Source organism: Lasioglossum baleicum, chromosome 1 (genome assembly GCF_051020765.1).
Source record: "Lasioglossum baleicum chromosome 1, iyLasBale1, whole genome shotgun sequence".
Taxonomy (NCBI): domain Eukaryota; kingdom Metazoa; phylum Arthropoda; class Insecta; order Hymenoptera; family Halictidae; genus Lasioglossum; species Lasioglossum baleicum.
The window spans coordinates 9,446,002-9,463,348 of record NC_134929.1 but is presented as its reverse complement, the minus strand read 5'-3'; the positions used below and the strand labels follow the sequence as shown (position 1 = coordinate 9,463,348).

At 40.1% G+C, this 17,347-nt stretch overlaps 2 protein-coding genes across 15 annotated transcripts in view; one reads left to right on the top strand and one right to left on the bottom strand.

The window, feature by feature from the left end:
- The window catches only part of LOC143212889 (phosphatase and actin regulator 2), a 422,446-nt gene extending 406,534 nt beyond the window's left edge, over positions 1–15,912 (top strand). For 10 of the 11 annotated variants that reach the window (XM_076432224.1, XM_076432243.1, XM_076432234.1 and 7 more), the window contains 5 exons: positions 1,339–1,495; positions 3,995–4,050; positions 4,565–4,668; positions 4,787–4,959; positions 8,520–15,912. In XM_076432224.1, coding sequence (XP_076288339.1) covers positions 1,339–1,495; positions 3,995–4,050; positions 4,565–4,668; positions 4,787–4,959; positions 8,520–8,535 — 506 coding nt within the window. In that variant the 3' untranslated portion in view covers positions 8,536–15,912. Of the gene's footprint in view, positions 1–1,338; positions 1,496–3,994; positions 4,051–4,564; positions 4,669–4,786; positions 4,960–5,395; positions 5,455–8,519 lie in introns of all 11 variants that reach the window. The other variant, XM_076432212.1, reaches the window with a different exon arrangement.
- The window catches only part of S6kl (ribosomal protein S6 kinase like), a 72,505-nt gene continuing 70,717 nt past the window's right edge, over positions 15,560–17,347 (bottom strand). For all 4 annotated transcript variants that reach the window (XM_076432287.1, XM_076432304.1, XM_076432297.1 and 1 more), the window contains exon 10: positions 15,560–17,009. In XM_076432287.1, the coding sequence (XP_076288402.1) occupies positions 16,890–17,009 (120 nt within the window). In that variant the 3' untranslated portion in view covers positions 15,560–16,889. The remainder of the gene's footprint in view (positions 17,010–17,347) is intronic.

Sequence of the window (17,347 nt, the reverse complement as noted above, 5' to 3'; positions counted from 1 at the left end):
TAAATTCTGTAGATAGTCTGCATTAAACAAATATTCTGGAATATCTAGGAATTAGAGTGTCTTAATAATTATCGATGGTAGTGTACAGGCCCTAATAAGTCGCGTTCTTTCGTCATACATTTTAGCACTTTATAATTTCTAACACTCTAACTCTAAGTTGCTCAAATTAATCCTGTGTTCTTTGTGTCGCACTTCTCCGTGCAATACTCTTAAACTTAGTCGTGCGTCTATCTCCTCAAAGATGATATCGTACCCGAGAAAATTGAAGAAACTCGTTAGAAATATATGTGCTCCTTCCTTCTCGACATTATTTACACTGTGTTGTCTAATCAAACGTCGCAGCAGGATTGAAGTGTACAATCTTCACGATCTTCTACTGAAAACCCACCGTTTCTTAAGTAACGAAGAACTATCGTGTCCGACTAAGAATTGAGAGTGATGCAATAAATATTTCCAGCATCGAAAATGATCATCTCGATCGGTGGAATTTGCGGGGATTTTGTTTATTGTTTGAAGACCGAGTCCGGATCAAACAGAGGATCGAGGGATCCAGAATTTCGTGGCACCGTGATCTATTCGGGATCAAGTGACGTCGAGCACGAGTGAAATGTTTACGTTCGAATGAAAACCTCGTGCTATAATTTGCTGAACCGTTATTAACCCTTTGTAGTCGGAATTATTTTAATTCGAGTATTAAGCATTTCTTCCCACCTAGAATAAATCCATTTTATATCATATGAAATTGATGTAACAGCTCATACAATACTTAAATGTTTAGTAATTGATTGGATACCAACATATTTAAGAATCTACACAATATTTTGAATAATGGTATAGCAATTTCTAGTAGTGACTCTGAGTCATAAGTTAAATTAAAATTAAACTCTTTTATAAATCATTCCGTGTAGTTCCCTGAATTCGCAAATAAAAATCTTCTACTTAAAGTTAAACCTACCACTGGCCTGTCAAAGACCGGTTTTATATTTTTAATTTTATAGAGCCTTGTCATTTTTATCAGCTGAAACAATTTTAATCGCTTTTAGAGTTTGGTAGGTTTAGCGTTGAAACAAATTTGAAAAATTTCAGAAGAAGTTAAAGCTAGATTTAATCAAATTTCTCTCGTCCGGTAGAATCGTTTAACGAAGTAACAAACTTTCCCTCGACTCTCGTTCCCATCGATTAATCTTGGGAAACGTGAATTTGCATGGGAATCGTTTGATCCGAACTCTGAGGAAAAAGTTCCGCGAAGAAGTTCTCGGCAAAGAGTATTTCCGATTGCACGGCTGCGTGCACGATTAACGGCCGCAATTAGGGTGCTAATTGTTTTTCAAATTGCAGGCCGGTTGGCAGCAAAGATTGCGCGCAAGGAGTCGCTGTCGCTGAAGCTCGCCCTCAGGCCAGATAGGCAGGAGCTCATCAACAGAAACATCCTTCAGCTGCAGACGGACAATGAGAGGCAGGAAACGAAGGAGGCAATTGGTGCCAAGCTCATCAGGTGAAAAGATTCTTTCTTTCTTTCTTCGGGTTTCTTTGCCCCTCGACGAGGGGGGGAAACGGTGACCGCGTTTCTCGGCTTAAACAAAAGGGACAAAACGAGTTTCCGAAAACGCTGATCCTTATTAGCGACCGAGATTGGATTCGAGGCTCGACACCCTCATGGGACACCATTTCTGAGAGTTTGCTTGCTCCGAAAATATACTTGTTAGTCCTATCTTTGAATTTCGCTTTGCCCAAGGAGTCTCAAATTTTTCATATTCGAGGTTCGAGACTCGTCGAGTATCTTGAAGCCTTAAATGTAATGTGTAGACTGCGGATTTTTACTTATTTACGAAGAAATCGGTTGGCTGAAATAGGAAACAGTAAAAAATTCTAAAAATTTCAGAATATTGTAATGTTGTTTTTAATGTAACAAAGCCATTAACCTCTTGCTCTACAATATCGGGTCAGACTCGTGATGAAGATTCTGAACAGAGTCTAATAAATATGTATGTGATTAATTTCCTTTAAATTAATATGAAATTCTATTTCGGTTTCGTTAATGAATAGTTATCGGAGAACATATAGGCATACGATAGATATAAATTTTCTCCTTTTTTAGGAAATTACGAACTATCAAATCAATTTTTATTTTATTCCCGCTTCCCGCAATAAATGTAGAACATTTTTAGTTTGCATGAAGATCCGCAGTCTAGTAATGAGATTTACTATTTACATACATTCTTTCGAGCAGTTCACATTTCTATGGATTTGCCATTTGCAAGAACGTAAATACTAAATTGTTCGAGCAGCGGATAAAATTATCAATGAGATCATTTAGATGTTATAGAAACGATGTTCAATAAGCGACTGCCAAACAAAACGTTCCTTCGCGCACATTCATTTCTTTAATCAGGTACACTCATTTCTTTATCTCGTTTAATCGAATCCATTTCATACAATTTGCTTCTTACTCATAAATTCACTTCACACATTTTTCCTCTCACTTATTATGTTTCTTTCTCATTCTCAGCCACACATGTCCACATGAATATGTCACTTTTAAAAATGATACATATTCCTGCCTCACTTATTTCGTTGTAGAATCCCTAGACTGTGGATTTTTGAGCATAATGAAAATTGTCTGCATCAATTGCAATCACACAAAAATGAACAATTTTCTTCACAATTTTGTATGTTTCTCATTCTGTCGTGAATCCATAAAATCCACAGTCTAGTAATCGCTCTAATTATTTACACCGAATCGGAATAAATCTCCCCGGGCGAGATAGAAAAATCGTTTGAAATTAATCTCATTCATTCCCGGTCGGAAAAACCGGGATCTTCCGCGTAAAAAAAAGGGTAGTTAGGGGTGCGGCTTGTGCGTTTTATTAAATCCGTGAAACGTATCCGGGGGAAAATAGCGATAAAGAGAAAATCGTGCGGGCATTATTCAAACGAAGCCGTCTATTGATCGCGCGTATTCAAACGCACGCGGAATCCTCGCGTATCTCTCGCGGCCGTGAATAGCGCGGCGCCCATAGAAAAGAGAGCCTGAACTGCTCGAGATATCGATTGCCGACTGGCGAATTACCTGTGCGCGAATTTCCGAGCACCGCCACGGGACGCCGTGCGATTTCTAAAATTAAGAATCCGCTGAAAACGCGAGAGAATTTCTTTCCTTGAGAAAACGGGGCCCTCCACTCTTTGTTCGCAAGTGTTACCTTCAGACAGCCCTGCTGCCGTCATTTATCTCATCTAGAGATACGTGATCGCATAAAAAGGATCTATATCTGCACAAATTTTATTTCTTGATTTCATCTCATTTTATCTCATCACATGATCGCATAAAAATGATCTATATCGTCTGATCAAGATCATTAAAGAAATTATTTAGACATTAGCTAGTAAACTAATCCTTCTAACGTCTGAGAAAACTCAAGTTGTTTGGTGCAATTTTGAAAACGTTTTTAAAACGTGTACAAACACTTTGTACGGTGTGTACAGTGGGTGTCACTGTAACTTTTGACGATTGTTTCAAATACAGGTTTCAAACCAGCAATCGATACGCATAATTTTCTAAATGTTTAATTTGACATAGATAAAGTTATTATAGCAAAAGCAAATTTACACCTTTGGTAAAGGTTCAAAACAGAACCGAAACGTCAGGAAAGGAGTAAATCTTTTTCAAAATTGCTATATTAGTAATTGATCGAAACGGTAGCGCCGAAAGCATTTTCAAATTTGATAACATTTACGATCGGTAATTGGAATTATTTTATTGTAACAAATACGTTCGTAAACTGGACGATAGAAATGATTTGCTCGAGGAGAATGCGAGACGTGATTTGATTAGGGTATAGTCGATCATAGGACTAACTGTCGACCACCGCGATTTGCTTGTTGTCTCCTCGCCGATATCGGCAAACTTTCTTAACCGGCCGAAGCCCTCGCCGCCCGAGAAAAGCGGATTAGCACCGATAGACTTGCACTGATTCGCGCGACATTGTCATTGCAGGCGGCTGAGCATGCGGCCAACCCAGGAGGAACTCGAAGAACGGAATATCTTGAAAAGTAAGCTCCTCTTTCTTCGATCGAATCGGACTCGTTTTCATATACGATCTCCTCCAGAAACAGACTGATAAAAGAAAAATCGGGGAAATAAGCGAAGAACTGACGATAGGACGAACATTATCTTCTTGAAATTTAAATACAGAATATAGAATCCGCTTGAAATTTCATCGTTGCGGATGTTTATGCAGAATAAAAGTTGTCTATTTTATAATATTAGGTTGGAGGGAAACATTTGAATCAATTTATAAAAATGTATGATTAAATAGTATTCAATGATATATAATTTCCAAAATTTGTAACAACTTGTTGCCATCTGTCAGATAATCTTGATTCACAAGCAAAATCACCTGCTTATTTAAAATACGACAGAACTTTGCCTCCAACCTAACATAAAGAAGTTTTCACTGATAAAAAGAAGATGAACGAATCTAATCAGTCTGCGTTCTGGGAGGCGAGTATTTAACCGTGCGATGAAAGAAAGAGACGAATCAAATAAACTACGACACGTTTGCAGAGCAAAGTCCTGCTGAGGAGAAGAAACAGAAAGAGGAGAAGAAGCGGTACCTGCTGCGGAAGCTCAGCTTTCGACCGACCGTCGAAGAGCTCAAGGAAAAGAAGGTAATTCCATGCATATATAGTCTTCGACAATCACTTTACACTGCAGAGTTATTTTTACTAGCTAGAAAAATTGTTTCGGCGAAAGGAAAGAGCTGACGAATGTTGGTTGGTTTAATAGATCATCAGGTTCAACGATTACATCGAAGTCACGCAGGCCCACGATTACGACAGAAGGGCGGACAAACCGTGGACACGGTTGACACCTAAGGACAAGGCAGCCATTAGAAAGGAGTTGAACGAGTTTAAGAGCTCGGAGATGGCCGTTCATGAAGACAGCCGACACCTCACCAGGTGCGTATCTCCTCTGACTCTTCCTGGAAAGATTCTTCTATCTGAAACTCGCGTTGATTCTACTTGAACGTTGGTTCGATGAACAACAATCGCTTTGAAGTCTTACGAAGACCGAGAGGCTCCATCCTTGATACGTGAAAAATTCTTTGCTTCGATAAGAGAAACTCAAAACGAAATTGTCATAAACAGCGATAAACAGTTAGACAAAAAAGTTCAGTGATTTCCTTGAACGAAGATGCAATTTAAAGTCGATAGGATGTCGATCAATTAACCCTCTGCGGACGGAGCGCTCCGAGATAGTCAAATGTTGTTCTAATTGTTCACACAGAGAACTCTGCCCTAGAGAGATTCAGTTAACATTCTTTTTCTTTGTTACACGCAGCAACAAACGAACGTTAATTCTCATTGATTTGATTGCATCAATTACATGTTACAGTTTTCTATGAATCGGTGTCATTCGAACACCGAATACGAAGACATGGTTTCCGTCTGCAGGTATCGCAATGACAACTAGATTCCAGTCTTCCCCCCGGCATAGATTGTCGAGAGTTTAGAAGAACGTTTCTTCGCTTCTTTCTCGTTTCGATTTTTTTTTTCTCACCGAGTTACACGTAGCTCTCCGTCGAGTGCCCCCGTTCCCTCCACCTTTTCCTCCACAGACACACCTGCCAACCGGAAGTAGACGATAGACACCACGAAAGTAGGCGATTAGCTGGCTCACCGCCGCACGGAGTATAAATGTAACGTGAATCTAATACTACTTTCTGTTTTTATACGAACTCTTCCTCTTTACCACGAACACACACACACACATTATATACACACTTACAAAACGTTTAGTGTAAATACTCCTCCCTACCGTACGCCATTCTTCCACACTATATTTCTCGAGAATTCGTGCACGAAACGGTATGTGAAACACGCACACACTCTACACGAGATGTTGAGAGAGAAATGATCAAACAAACTCACGTAAACGTGTGTTCGAGTGCAAAAGAAATGTTGCTTTTTGTTGTGTCTGCAGAAAACGTTCGAACAACTCGGACTGCAGTATTTTTTACACGAAAGTGTTCAGCTTCTTGAAAATTCGGCATTCCCAAGCAAGAATTGCAGATATGGAATATCTGATTGGGAAACTTCGGTTTTACGCGTTTACAACAAAAATGAATAGTTTATACGGTAAAGGTCCCAGTTACCGGATATTTATCGGTGAATCAGAGTAGGGAAATGATCAACTAATATTTAAAAATGACTAATAGTCTTTTTGAATGTTAGTCATAGCAAAATAATCATTAGTCAAAGCTTTTTGATTAGTTAGCGATAACTAAATGGCAAATAGTTAGTCACAGCTCTAAGTAATCGTTAACTATTGCTTATTAGTGAATTAGTAGTTGATGATCAGTAGACTGCGGATCTTTATGCATTTATAACAAAATTGAGAAGACGAAATTGAATATTTTTGAAGAATTTTAAAAACTGCAGCTGTCAATATATGACTTCTTCTCTATTAATATCATTAAGGGAAGAAATAGCATTCAATTTGGTTTCTATTTCTTGCAATCGATGCAGACAATTTTTATTTTGCATAAAGATCCGCAGTCCAATGATCAGTCATCAATCTGTAGTCATCAGTCACTATTGTGCGATTAACATACATTAATATTATTAATTAGTTATCACTAACCAATCAAAAAGTTTTGACTAGTGACTATTTTGCTACATTCAAGAAGACTATTAGTCATTTTTAAATATTAGTTGATTATTGCCCTACTCTGCGGGGAATAAGGTCTTTAACTAATGTTTTCTATATCTTAAACAATAATTGTTGTAATACTTTTGACTTATATACGAAGGAGAACCATCAATTTTAGTTTTCACTAGGTACTTTACACACATGTTATTTTTATTAATTGCTAAAAAATTAAGTTTGTGTCCGATAACCGAGGAACACGGTAACTGGTAGTACCTTTACCCTACGTTTTCTATAGCTTGAAATTAACGCAGACAATTTTTATTTTGCATAAAAATCCGCAGTTTCCTTTCAAAGTCGCATAACGGAACATACTCGTTACAATTTGACAACTGATTAGGTTCAGATATGGAATACGTTCGTTAAAATTCGGTAACGAGGCCAAGTATGACATACGTTTACTCAATTAGATAGTGTTTAGCCCCGAACACCATCGATTCTCTCAGTTCGTTTATTTGTGCATTTGCATCTTTTGCATTCCTCTTTCTCTGCCTTTCTATTCTTCTCTATATATCTTTTCTTCTTATTCGTACTTTCTATTCGATCCTTTATCTGTCTCTGTCACCCCAACGAATTGTGTTTCACGAATTCCCCCAGCCCCATAACAATATTCTTTTTCTTTTTTTTCTCACACAACGAGTCGTTGGAAGAATCATTCGGATACCGTCCAAACAAAAGCAGTGTCGATGACAATGTCCGTGATCCGTCCCCAAAGGGTTAAATCTGTTCCGCTCGATGAATGTCACACGCCCCACGAAGTCTAGAAATCTGTTCACCCGTGCACCCTCAACCCTCGAACGTTGATTGCTCGACGCAGCGTGTCACGATCAGCGACTGCTGCGGTCATGTTTCACCTGTCATCGAACAACGATTATTCAATCATACCCTCTTTTTTTTCTCTCTATGCAGTTTCGCGTGTTTTTCTGCGCGACGTCACCGCGAATTTTTGTACGAGCCTCGACTTTTTAAAATTCTATTGTACTACCCCGACAAAATTGATTTCGTTTCACTCACAACGTGTTTTAACTGTTATAAATGTACTTTAGAAAGTGCAATGATGCAATTTACGCTTAACCCTTAGCACTCGAGTGGCAACTCTGAGGCACCACTAAATATATTGCTGTATCAGTAGTAAAATAATTGTTACGTTATTAAACGATTTGATATCAAATAAATTATCAAGTAAATTGCACCAGTTTAATATGCATAAAATAAAAAGAATCATATACAATGAAAATATTCTAGGTCAGAAGAAATGTTTAGTTTTCGTGTCAAAATAATTTCGAGTGCGAAGGGTTAATATTATACAGTGAGTGTAAAAAGTATTCTTACGCCCTTCAAAAAAAGAATAACTTTTTTATAATAATTTAAAGATGCTGTCGGCGCTACCGTTTCGATCAATTAATAAATATAGCAATTTCGCAAAAAACTTTTATTCTTTCCTAACGTTTCGGTTCCGTTTCGAACCTTTCTCAAAGGTAGAATTTGCGTTTGCTATAATAACTTTAGCTATGTAAAATTGAACATTGAAAATTTGATATGTACACGTTGCTGGTTTATAACGTACTATGTACTGCTGGATTATATTTGAGTAAGTTAAAAATTTCTAGTTTCCCCGGGTGAAACGTACCCGAGGACTTTTATTTCCCATACAAATTCGCAGAAAACATGTTGAAGCGCTTATGAAAGCGCAGGATGTATAGGAATGACAGGTGAAAATGATCGGCAGCGATCGCTGGCCGAGGGTAAAAGCCCCATTGCCCTCTCAGCATCGATCGTTAACTAATCACAGATTATTCGTCGGTTGCAGGTTCCATAGGCCATGACAATTGCAATGTGTTGAGGTGCTACAGTGTGGTGCGGGTATAGGTGAAGGTGCAGTGTGGTGGCCTCGCGTCGAGGCTGGATAAGAAAAGAAAAAAATGAAAAGTCGGGTATCTCGTTGCTTCCGGGGGATGATGCACACACCTGCGAGGGAAAAAGAAAACAAAAGCGCGCGGTACTCCGAGCCGACGTTCACGGTGGGGCTTTTTCTTTTTTCACTGTTGCTGTCATTCGCCGTCGACGTCATCGTAATCACCGTACATCATCGCCGATCCACCGTCGTCCGCCGTCCACGCTGACGACGAAAACCACGTCGCTTCAAGATTGTGATAAGGGTGGCCAACCGCTCTGCCACCCGATGATTTTCGTCATCGCGGAAGCTCGTTCGCACAACGCACACGCGATTTTCCCGACAGGTTCTTATCCTGGACTCGCGTTTAACCTCCTAACCGGCTATCGCATTTATCCGATGCAAAAGAACGAAAAAAAAAGTGTCGCGATTTCTCCACTGCAACCCCCTGAAATCCTTGGCCGATGGAGTAGCTGAATTATCCCGAGGAATACTAGCCGCAGCTTTTCGAGTCTACCTTTTCGAAATTGACTGAAACGGAAGCTGAGGAGTCCAAGGACTTGGGGGGCGGTTTGTCGGGACAGTTTCGTGATCATTCTGACTTCTTCCGACTATGGAACTAAACTATTCGATCGACTGTCTTCGGCGGGTCTCTCCTATTACGTGTACAAACGAATTCGTGATTAATCGATTGTCACCTCGTTTCGAATTCGAATTTCTTCAACTGATCGATTACCCGTAGAATGTATAGAAATTCTTTGGGGATTATGTTCAAGACTTGCGTTTTGCTTGTGTGTAAAAGAATGACAAGTATATTAACAGGCACGAATTCATTTGTACACTTAACAATATTTGTAGATTATTTTATCGAGACGAACGGATTTTAGCGAGACAAGTTCGTTGCTGACTAAGATACACGCTGCTCGTGTTCAAGGCTCGTTCTCAGGCTGCTATCGACCGTGCAAGGTTCTAGGGGTTTCCGATTGCACGCGTTTAGGCTGCGACAATGCTGAATCGCGCGAAACGGTTCCGGCGATTGGCCAATTAGCGGCTGCGGGGTGAAAATCGCGAGCGATTCTCAGGGTTTCAGTAACTCTTGGATCGTTATAGTTCGCGTAATCGCGACGAGTCACGACTGAGAGAATCAAAAAGCCAAAAAAAAAAATAAAATAATAATAATATACGTGGCGAGAGACGGGGAAACAGGCGAATTTTCATTTCGCGTGATCGTTCCGCTCGCCGAGAGTAGCTCGCTCGTGACGGACTGTCGAGAGAAGTTAGTATAGTCATCGCGCTCTTGAAACTAGCTAGGTCGTAGGATGAAGACGATGAGACGAAATGATGCGCGCGTGCGATCGCGGACGAGCTTCCACCTGGAAATGTAAAAAAAAAACACACATCGTCTCGTTTTCGCCATCGAAGCTAGCTCATCATCAGTGTCACCTGGCATCACCGTGTGTATACGTAAAACGATCTTCGCGAATTTTAACCCTTTACCGTTCGTGTGACACGTTTTGTGAATATATCTTGCGAAATACTCAGAGAGATTTGACCGGCGAAATAGAAGGGACGAAAGATACGTTCGTCGTGCAAGTTACACGAAACTTTGTACAGGAGTATAAATAGCGCCGTACCTTTAGCGATTATTATTATTATTATTATTGTTATCGCGAATCGCCGGCTGCGATATGCGCGATCCTCGTTCGTTTCGATCGCGGAGGAGTCGTCGATCGATCGGAAATCCACGCACTCCGACGCAATTGTCTTAGACTTAGGGCACGAGCACAGTGGATCCGTTTTCCTCCGATTCAACCGAAGTCCGACGTTTTTCTCTTTTTCGCACGTTCGAAAAAAGAGACAGATGCGTCGGACGTCGGCCAAATCGGACGAAAACGGATCCACCGTGCTCGTACCCTTAGACTGTTACACTATGGTGATAAATAGACAGCGGATTTGACGCATTTATGAAAAAAAAAAATGAGTAGGTGTATAATTTAAAACATTGAAAACATTGGACGAATTTAAAAATACTTTTAATCTCTATGTCACTCCGATCTGTTGCAATTCAGCTGGAAAATTTTGATTTTACATAAAGATCCGCTGTCTAGTGATAAGTCGATCTACCTTTTCTATTGTCTTTTGAGAATTTTACAATAATTTCTAAACGTTTTTCGAGATTGCTAAATCAATTATTGCGTATGGCTCGTCGACCACGGAGACTTGAGAATTCGATCGTCGACTCCTTCCACTTCGAAGAAAGTCGAAAGAAAAGCAAAACGGGAACGGAGAAGACAAGCTTTCCATCACGAAACCGAAAGTGAGGTGTTTTCTTTTTTCATTTTTTTTTTTTTTTTGGTGGAAAACTTGCTGTGAAATCTTCGCGAGATCGGTTCTCCTTCTAAGTAGGTAGTGTCTAGTTTTAACGAGCGTCCAATGCTGCGAGGGGATCGGATGATCGATCACTCTCGCAACTCGCCGGCGAACTCAGCTGTTCGATATCTAAAGCCAATCAGAAAAGAAGAAACATACATGTAAGATTCATAGGCGGACTGCGGATCTTTTGGCGAGCGTGACTCTTTTTCTAAATAAATAAGAACGAAAACTCGATGAACGTTTCCATCGAGTTCCACGCTGAATGAAACTCTCGCCGATGAGTGAATTTTCTGCATTTATCGATTGACATTGTTGATGTTTTGAAATTGTTATTTAATTCCTGATATCGTTTATCCTCGTTACACTAGTTTCGTATCATTGTCCAATGAGTGTGCGTTGATTTTAATAGAAATTTTCGGAATTTTATATATATATTATTTGATCAAAGAACGCGAGAGGCGCTGTATGCATGTTAAGGATATAATAAACAAAATACCTGCAACGAAAAACGCAATCAAATTTCGACCCCTCATCTAATAATCGAGATAATACAATTCTAATCGCGAGGTAACACCCTACCGTTTAGTTTAAACAACAAAAAAAAGCGTCGTTAGAGGGTGAAATGAAAATTCCAAGAAAAGTCAAAAAAAGAAGAGATCTTTCAGAGAGATCCGCGGTCTGCTGTCGAGCGCAAACAAGCATTTTTACTCCGCCGAGTTCTAGGCAGCGATCATGTACACTGTAAATAGGAAAAAAGAATTGTTTATTCGTCAGTCGACGACCGTCGAGCGTGGACGCGCGCGACAGGGGTTAAGAGAGCGCGACGGTAAAGGAGGTTTGGGGTGTCTCTCTCGTTCCATGGGTCGAGCGCCGTGGCTACCGTGTAGTCGAACGAACAAATTGTAACCGATTTTCTCCGGGATTGTTCTGTATGTAAAATCGAGCGACTGTGTAACGCGAGCGTCGTCCTCCTAATGAGGGTTGCATGAAAGAATCCACGGAGAAGAAATATTTTAGACGAGGACGGATAAGAGAAAAAGGAAAAGGTAGAACAAAAACGATGACAGGAGAGAAGAGAATCGTGGCGAGACTCCCACGGTGTTTCTTTTCTCTTGATCTTTGCAAGATCAATGCGATCCGCCATTTTTTTGGCGCGAGACGAGAGAGAGAGAGAAATGAACTCGCAACTGTAAATATTTCTTTTCTGGAACCGTAAGCAGCGATCCACGCGTGCGACACGATTCTACAGGATGCTTATAAATATTGAATTTAAATAGGTAAACGAAAAAATAAAACGCGCTGCGCGAGAGAGAGAAAGAGCGGAGGGAGGAAAAAGAAACGACACATCGTATACATATATAAATATTATACATATATACATAATAGATATGTTATATATAATATATATAGCAGTATACATATTATATATATATTATATATAAATATTGCATTGAGGCGTACAAACAGTATGTGCGTTTTCCAGCACAGATAGTTGGTATTTTGTGTACAAATCGATGAGAACGAAGACGAAGGGGGAAGTTGACACGCGAAACCAGAGAACAATCGACCGGGATTTACTGGGAGATTGTCGGATTGTGCGTGGGCGCGATGAAATGAACGGCGGTGCTGATCGCACGCCGAGATTTCGAGGATACCAGCACTTCGAGCGAATCAGAAATGTATTCTAGGGAAAACTGTGACAGATAGGGACAAGGATCTAATCAAATTTCTTACCGATTCCGAACGATCTTACCTCGGGCAGTTCCGATTCGTTCTCGAACCGTTTCGCGTTCTGCTGGCTCGATACTCGCGTTCCGTGGATGTTCGAACAATTATTTGAACCTGATGCGGAACAAACACGTTTCGCGGAGACAAACTTATATTTCACAAGTAATGTCACGAAGGAAGCGCGCGTGATCGCTGTGCTAAAGAAATCACCAAAACGAGCCGAGAGCTTTCTGTGGCTAGCAGATGCTACCTATGCGGCTATTAATTATTTAATTAGGGCGCGGGTGTCGCGATTATCCTCTGTCGTACTTCAACAAGGCTGAAAATGTTCGTGGGAAGCGCAAGTCCGATCGCGGAATTTATTCTAGCTGCCAGTACTTGTTTCGGTGTCAGACCTCTCGTGGTTACAATATTTTACGAAACGCAAGTGAATTAAATAGAGGAAAATCATTTTGTTACCTTCTTCGGTTTTCCTTCGTCCCGTAAATTTCTTTGGCAAGATTGGTTTCGGAGGAACAGTGCAAGTTGCATCGCTTCATGCGAGTTACTATCGCGGCTTGTTGATAGTTTTATTCGTCTGACTACGAAACACGTGCAATCTGTACATAGTAAATTAATTAAAAGAATAATTATTGATATTGTCAATCCGACGACGCTGAAGACACGACGAAAATGTATCTGGCTTTGGAAATAACTGTATCTCTGCTAATTTTGTCGGATAAACATGGAAATTCGAGGGTTTCCAACGGAGTAGGCGATGGGTTGTCTCGCGCGCAGATTTCGATGGATAGCGGGATTAGTATACCGGCGAATACGATATGAAATTGTGGAGGGTTAGCGTGAGCTTTGGTGATTTCAATGGCCGACGAGAGCGCAACGATGATGATTCGCGATGTTAGAATTTGCTCCACTGTTTCTCGCCGACTTTTGTATCGTCGCGAGGGAAATTGACTGACGACTAAAATCAAAATAAATTGGAAAGGCAGCCGGCGTGGAATCACATTCAAAAATTTACGTCCTCCTAACACATTTAGTCTATTATATATTCTTTGGATAATTTTTTATCTATCTATTTGCGAAATGTGTTTCAACGTGAACAATTTATAGAATTTCATTGAATTCCGAAACTGTTGAACGTTCAAAAACGTTTTCGACGAACATTTTACGACAAAACGCGAACGAAATCGAGCGAACATTTTCACGGAACGCGCCAAATCGAACGGCAGGTATCCATGAAGCAACAAGTCAGGCTGTAAAAAGAAATTGTCGCTGGCCGTGCAAACGGACGATTCTACTTGTATCATAATAATCTTACGATAGCGCTATTATAAACAATAACGACAGTAACAAACAATAAGATAACAATGTAATTTAAGGGAGCGCCAAGTGCTGAGAGAACGAGAGCGGGAGTGAACGAGAGAATGAACGAATGAGAGAGAGAGAGAGCGAGAAAGAGTGTCAAAAGATAAAAGAAAACGCGACGAGCTCGCGAGTTAGTGATCTGTTTGTCGCTAAACAGAAGCAGCTGGTCGAGCTTTTCAGCGGTCGGTTTCGCGGCTTTACTAACTTGATGTGCGTTTTCTTTTCGCGGGTGTCGATTCGAAGCATACGTTGTCAGCAAAGTGGGGAGAGAACGTGTGAAAGAAGAGAGGAAATTCGCGAGACCGATGGCTGCGACCAGCCCGACCGATTTTTACCAAAACAGCTCCGCGGTTCGCGGAGCGGAGACAGTGAAGATTAGACGTAATAACGAAATTTCGTTCTGTTTTGTAAACGAAATCGAAGCACACTCGGCTCGGCCGCCGATCGACGGCGAGAGCATCGTCGGCCGTCGAGATCGCCGAGATCACGGATGGCGAATTTAGGGGACGACGACGCGATTCGCGAACGATCGCTGACGTATGTCCTCCAATTTTTCTCCGGATTTGAATTCCGTACTTGTCATTCTGTATATTTTGTGCGGGGAACCTTTTTATCAAGTGCATTATTCACACGGATTTTTAACTCTTCGATACGCGAGCATTCTTATGCTCGTTCTCTACTGTCGACAGTTTATCTACCAGCTGTTGTTTAAGATTCTAAAAAGAACTATTTCCGATTCACTGAAATTGTTAAAGGTAGAATTACATTGTCCTCTGTTTTCATTTCGTACGACTAGACAGCGGATCTTTGTGCAAAATAAAAATTTTCTACCTAAATTGCAACAATCTCGAGTGAAATAGAAATTTATCCTTCTTTCTTGATATGTTTCATAGGTTGAAAATAAAATATAACAGTATTATTAAATTCTACGAATATTTTTACTATCTTAAATCACACACCCACTTATTTTTCTCATAAATGCATAAAATCTGCTGTCTCCTTGTGATCGATAAAGAAAGTTTTCTTTTTAAGTAACGATTATCATCACGAACGCGCAAACATCTGCGACAAACGCGATCTAATTACTTCATTTGGCATTATTATTTAAATTGATATGATCAAGCTGCTTTCGAATACGGTATACTCATCGACGCGCTTCCGGTAGATAAACTGTTGACGGATTCGCGGCCATATTTGCCGGGAATAATGTGCGACAGTGATCGAGACCATGTGCTCGGCCGATACTTATTTATTGTGTTGTTCTTGGGAAATATTCGCGCGAATTTTAACGTTGAAATGTTTTATTAAATTGAACGGAAGCCATTGGTTAATTAAATCGATGGGTTCAGGATGGGGGGAGGGGGGATCCAGAGGTGATCGAGCAGCGATCGATCGGAGACGCGTCGCTCGGTTTACGTGAACTCGGAGGAATGCGTTGTATTATATTATCGAGAGATCGGGAGACCCTCTTTAAGTGTAAGAATAATAATGTATATATATATAATTATTATTATACCATGAGAAAAAAAAACGAAGAAGAAGAAAAAACACACACACACACTTCGATTGATCGCGCGCTAGCAGCTAACACTGATCCGCGATCGATGGTGATGAAAATAGCGAGAAAGGAGAAAGGAGAAATCGAGACGCGCGAAAAAATTAACGAAACGAAAGACGAGGCATACCGGACCGACACGGGGGAAAAAATAGTGCCGCGGAAAACACCGCGTTGCTGTGTGTACGTCCGCGTTGATCTATCGAGGCGAGGGGAGCATGAGAGAATGAACGAACGAAAGAAAGACAGAAAAAAATGAGATACAGAGGCGAAAAACCAGAAAAAAAAACACGGCTGCGTTTTATTCGATCCAGATCCGTTCTGTTTTCTTTTCTCCTATTTTTCTTTTTTTGTTGTTAGTTTGTACGCACTACGATTTATCGCAATTTATTGTATTATCGATGAAATACTGTAACAAAAATACTGTTAACTATTCTTAAAGAAATTAAAACTTTTGTAAACTGAGAAACCACCGCACCGAAAGCGTGTTAGCGTTTTCTGTCATTATTCCTTGGCTACAGGGTGTTTCAATTATTCAGGTAGCGACATGTAGAACTCCATTCTCGTTCTACAATATTCAAATAATTTATTGTTATAATTATGTTTCGCACGAATATTTAGATAGTTCCTAACACTATTAGTGTAGTATCTTGATCCTTAGAGAAATATGGAATGGAAATTTATTAGTACATGGCATGCCTATGATGAAACACCCTGTACGTCAACAACTTTTTCGAACCCACATATTTTTACAGACACTGAAGAAACTCCTTGTAAAGAACCTATAAAATTTCCTTTCCTCAATTACTTCAAAGGTCGAACGATGCAAATGAATCACTCTGTGGAGAATAGAACAGTGGAGAAGTTGACGAAGGAGAGGAATGGGTCTCCAAAAGACAACAATTCAGATTGCTCACAATATATTGTTGTTCATAACAGAATACATAGACTCGCTTTTGCTAACGCACAAAAGCTTCACGATTTTTCCCTTGCACATCGAAAGCCGCTGGAATCGCAACATTATTCTGTTGAAAAAATGTTCGGTCGGCGAGACGAAAAATCCAAAGACTCATAAAAATTAGATTTCTTACACATATGCAAAATATAAGACTCTTGTACAAAACTAATGGATGGCATTGACGTAGTTTGGGAACGAAGTTCCCGAGAAAATTGCTGCTTGCTTTCAGTCCATTGATTGGTAATTACATCGATTGCTACATACATTGCAGCTGGAACAGCAAAATTGAAAGACTTAGCTCCGTATGAGATCATAGATCGTCGGCGCGAGACATTTCGTCTCCGAGGGATGTGTCGAAGCTCGAGAATTCCTTGATCATCCTTTCTTGATCCGTCTGGATCCTTCGTCCTAGCAGTCGGAACGGCGACTCCTGTAATCCAGATATGATACGTTGAATACCATTTATTTCTTTGAAATATCTCTGCATCAGAAATAAATGTAAGCAGACGGTAAACACAAACTTCCTTTCCCTCCCGGAAATCTGTAGTCTAATTAGTAGACAGCGGATTTTATGCATTTGTAACGAAAATGAGTAGACGTAATTCGTCACAGTGAAAACATTAGAAGAATTAAAAGCACTGTTGTATTATTTTCGATCTATTGAACATATCAAAGAACGAGAAGCAATTTCTATTTCATCCCAGTTGGTTGCAAATCGGATAGAAAATTTTTATTTTCCATAAAGATCCGCTGTCTAATCGTTAGATC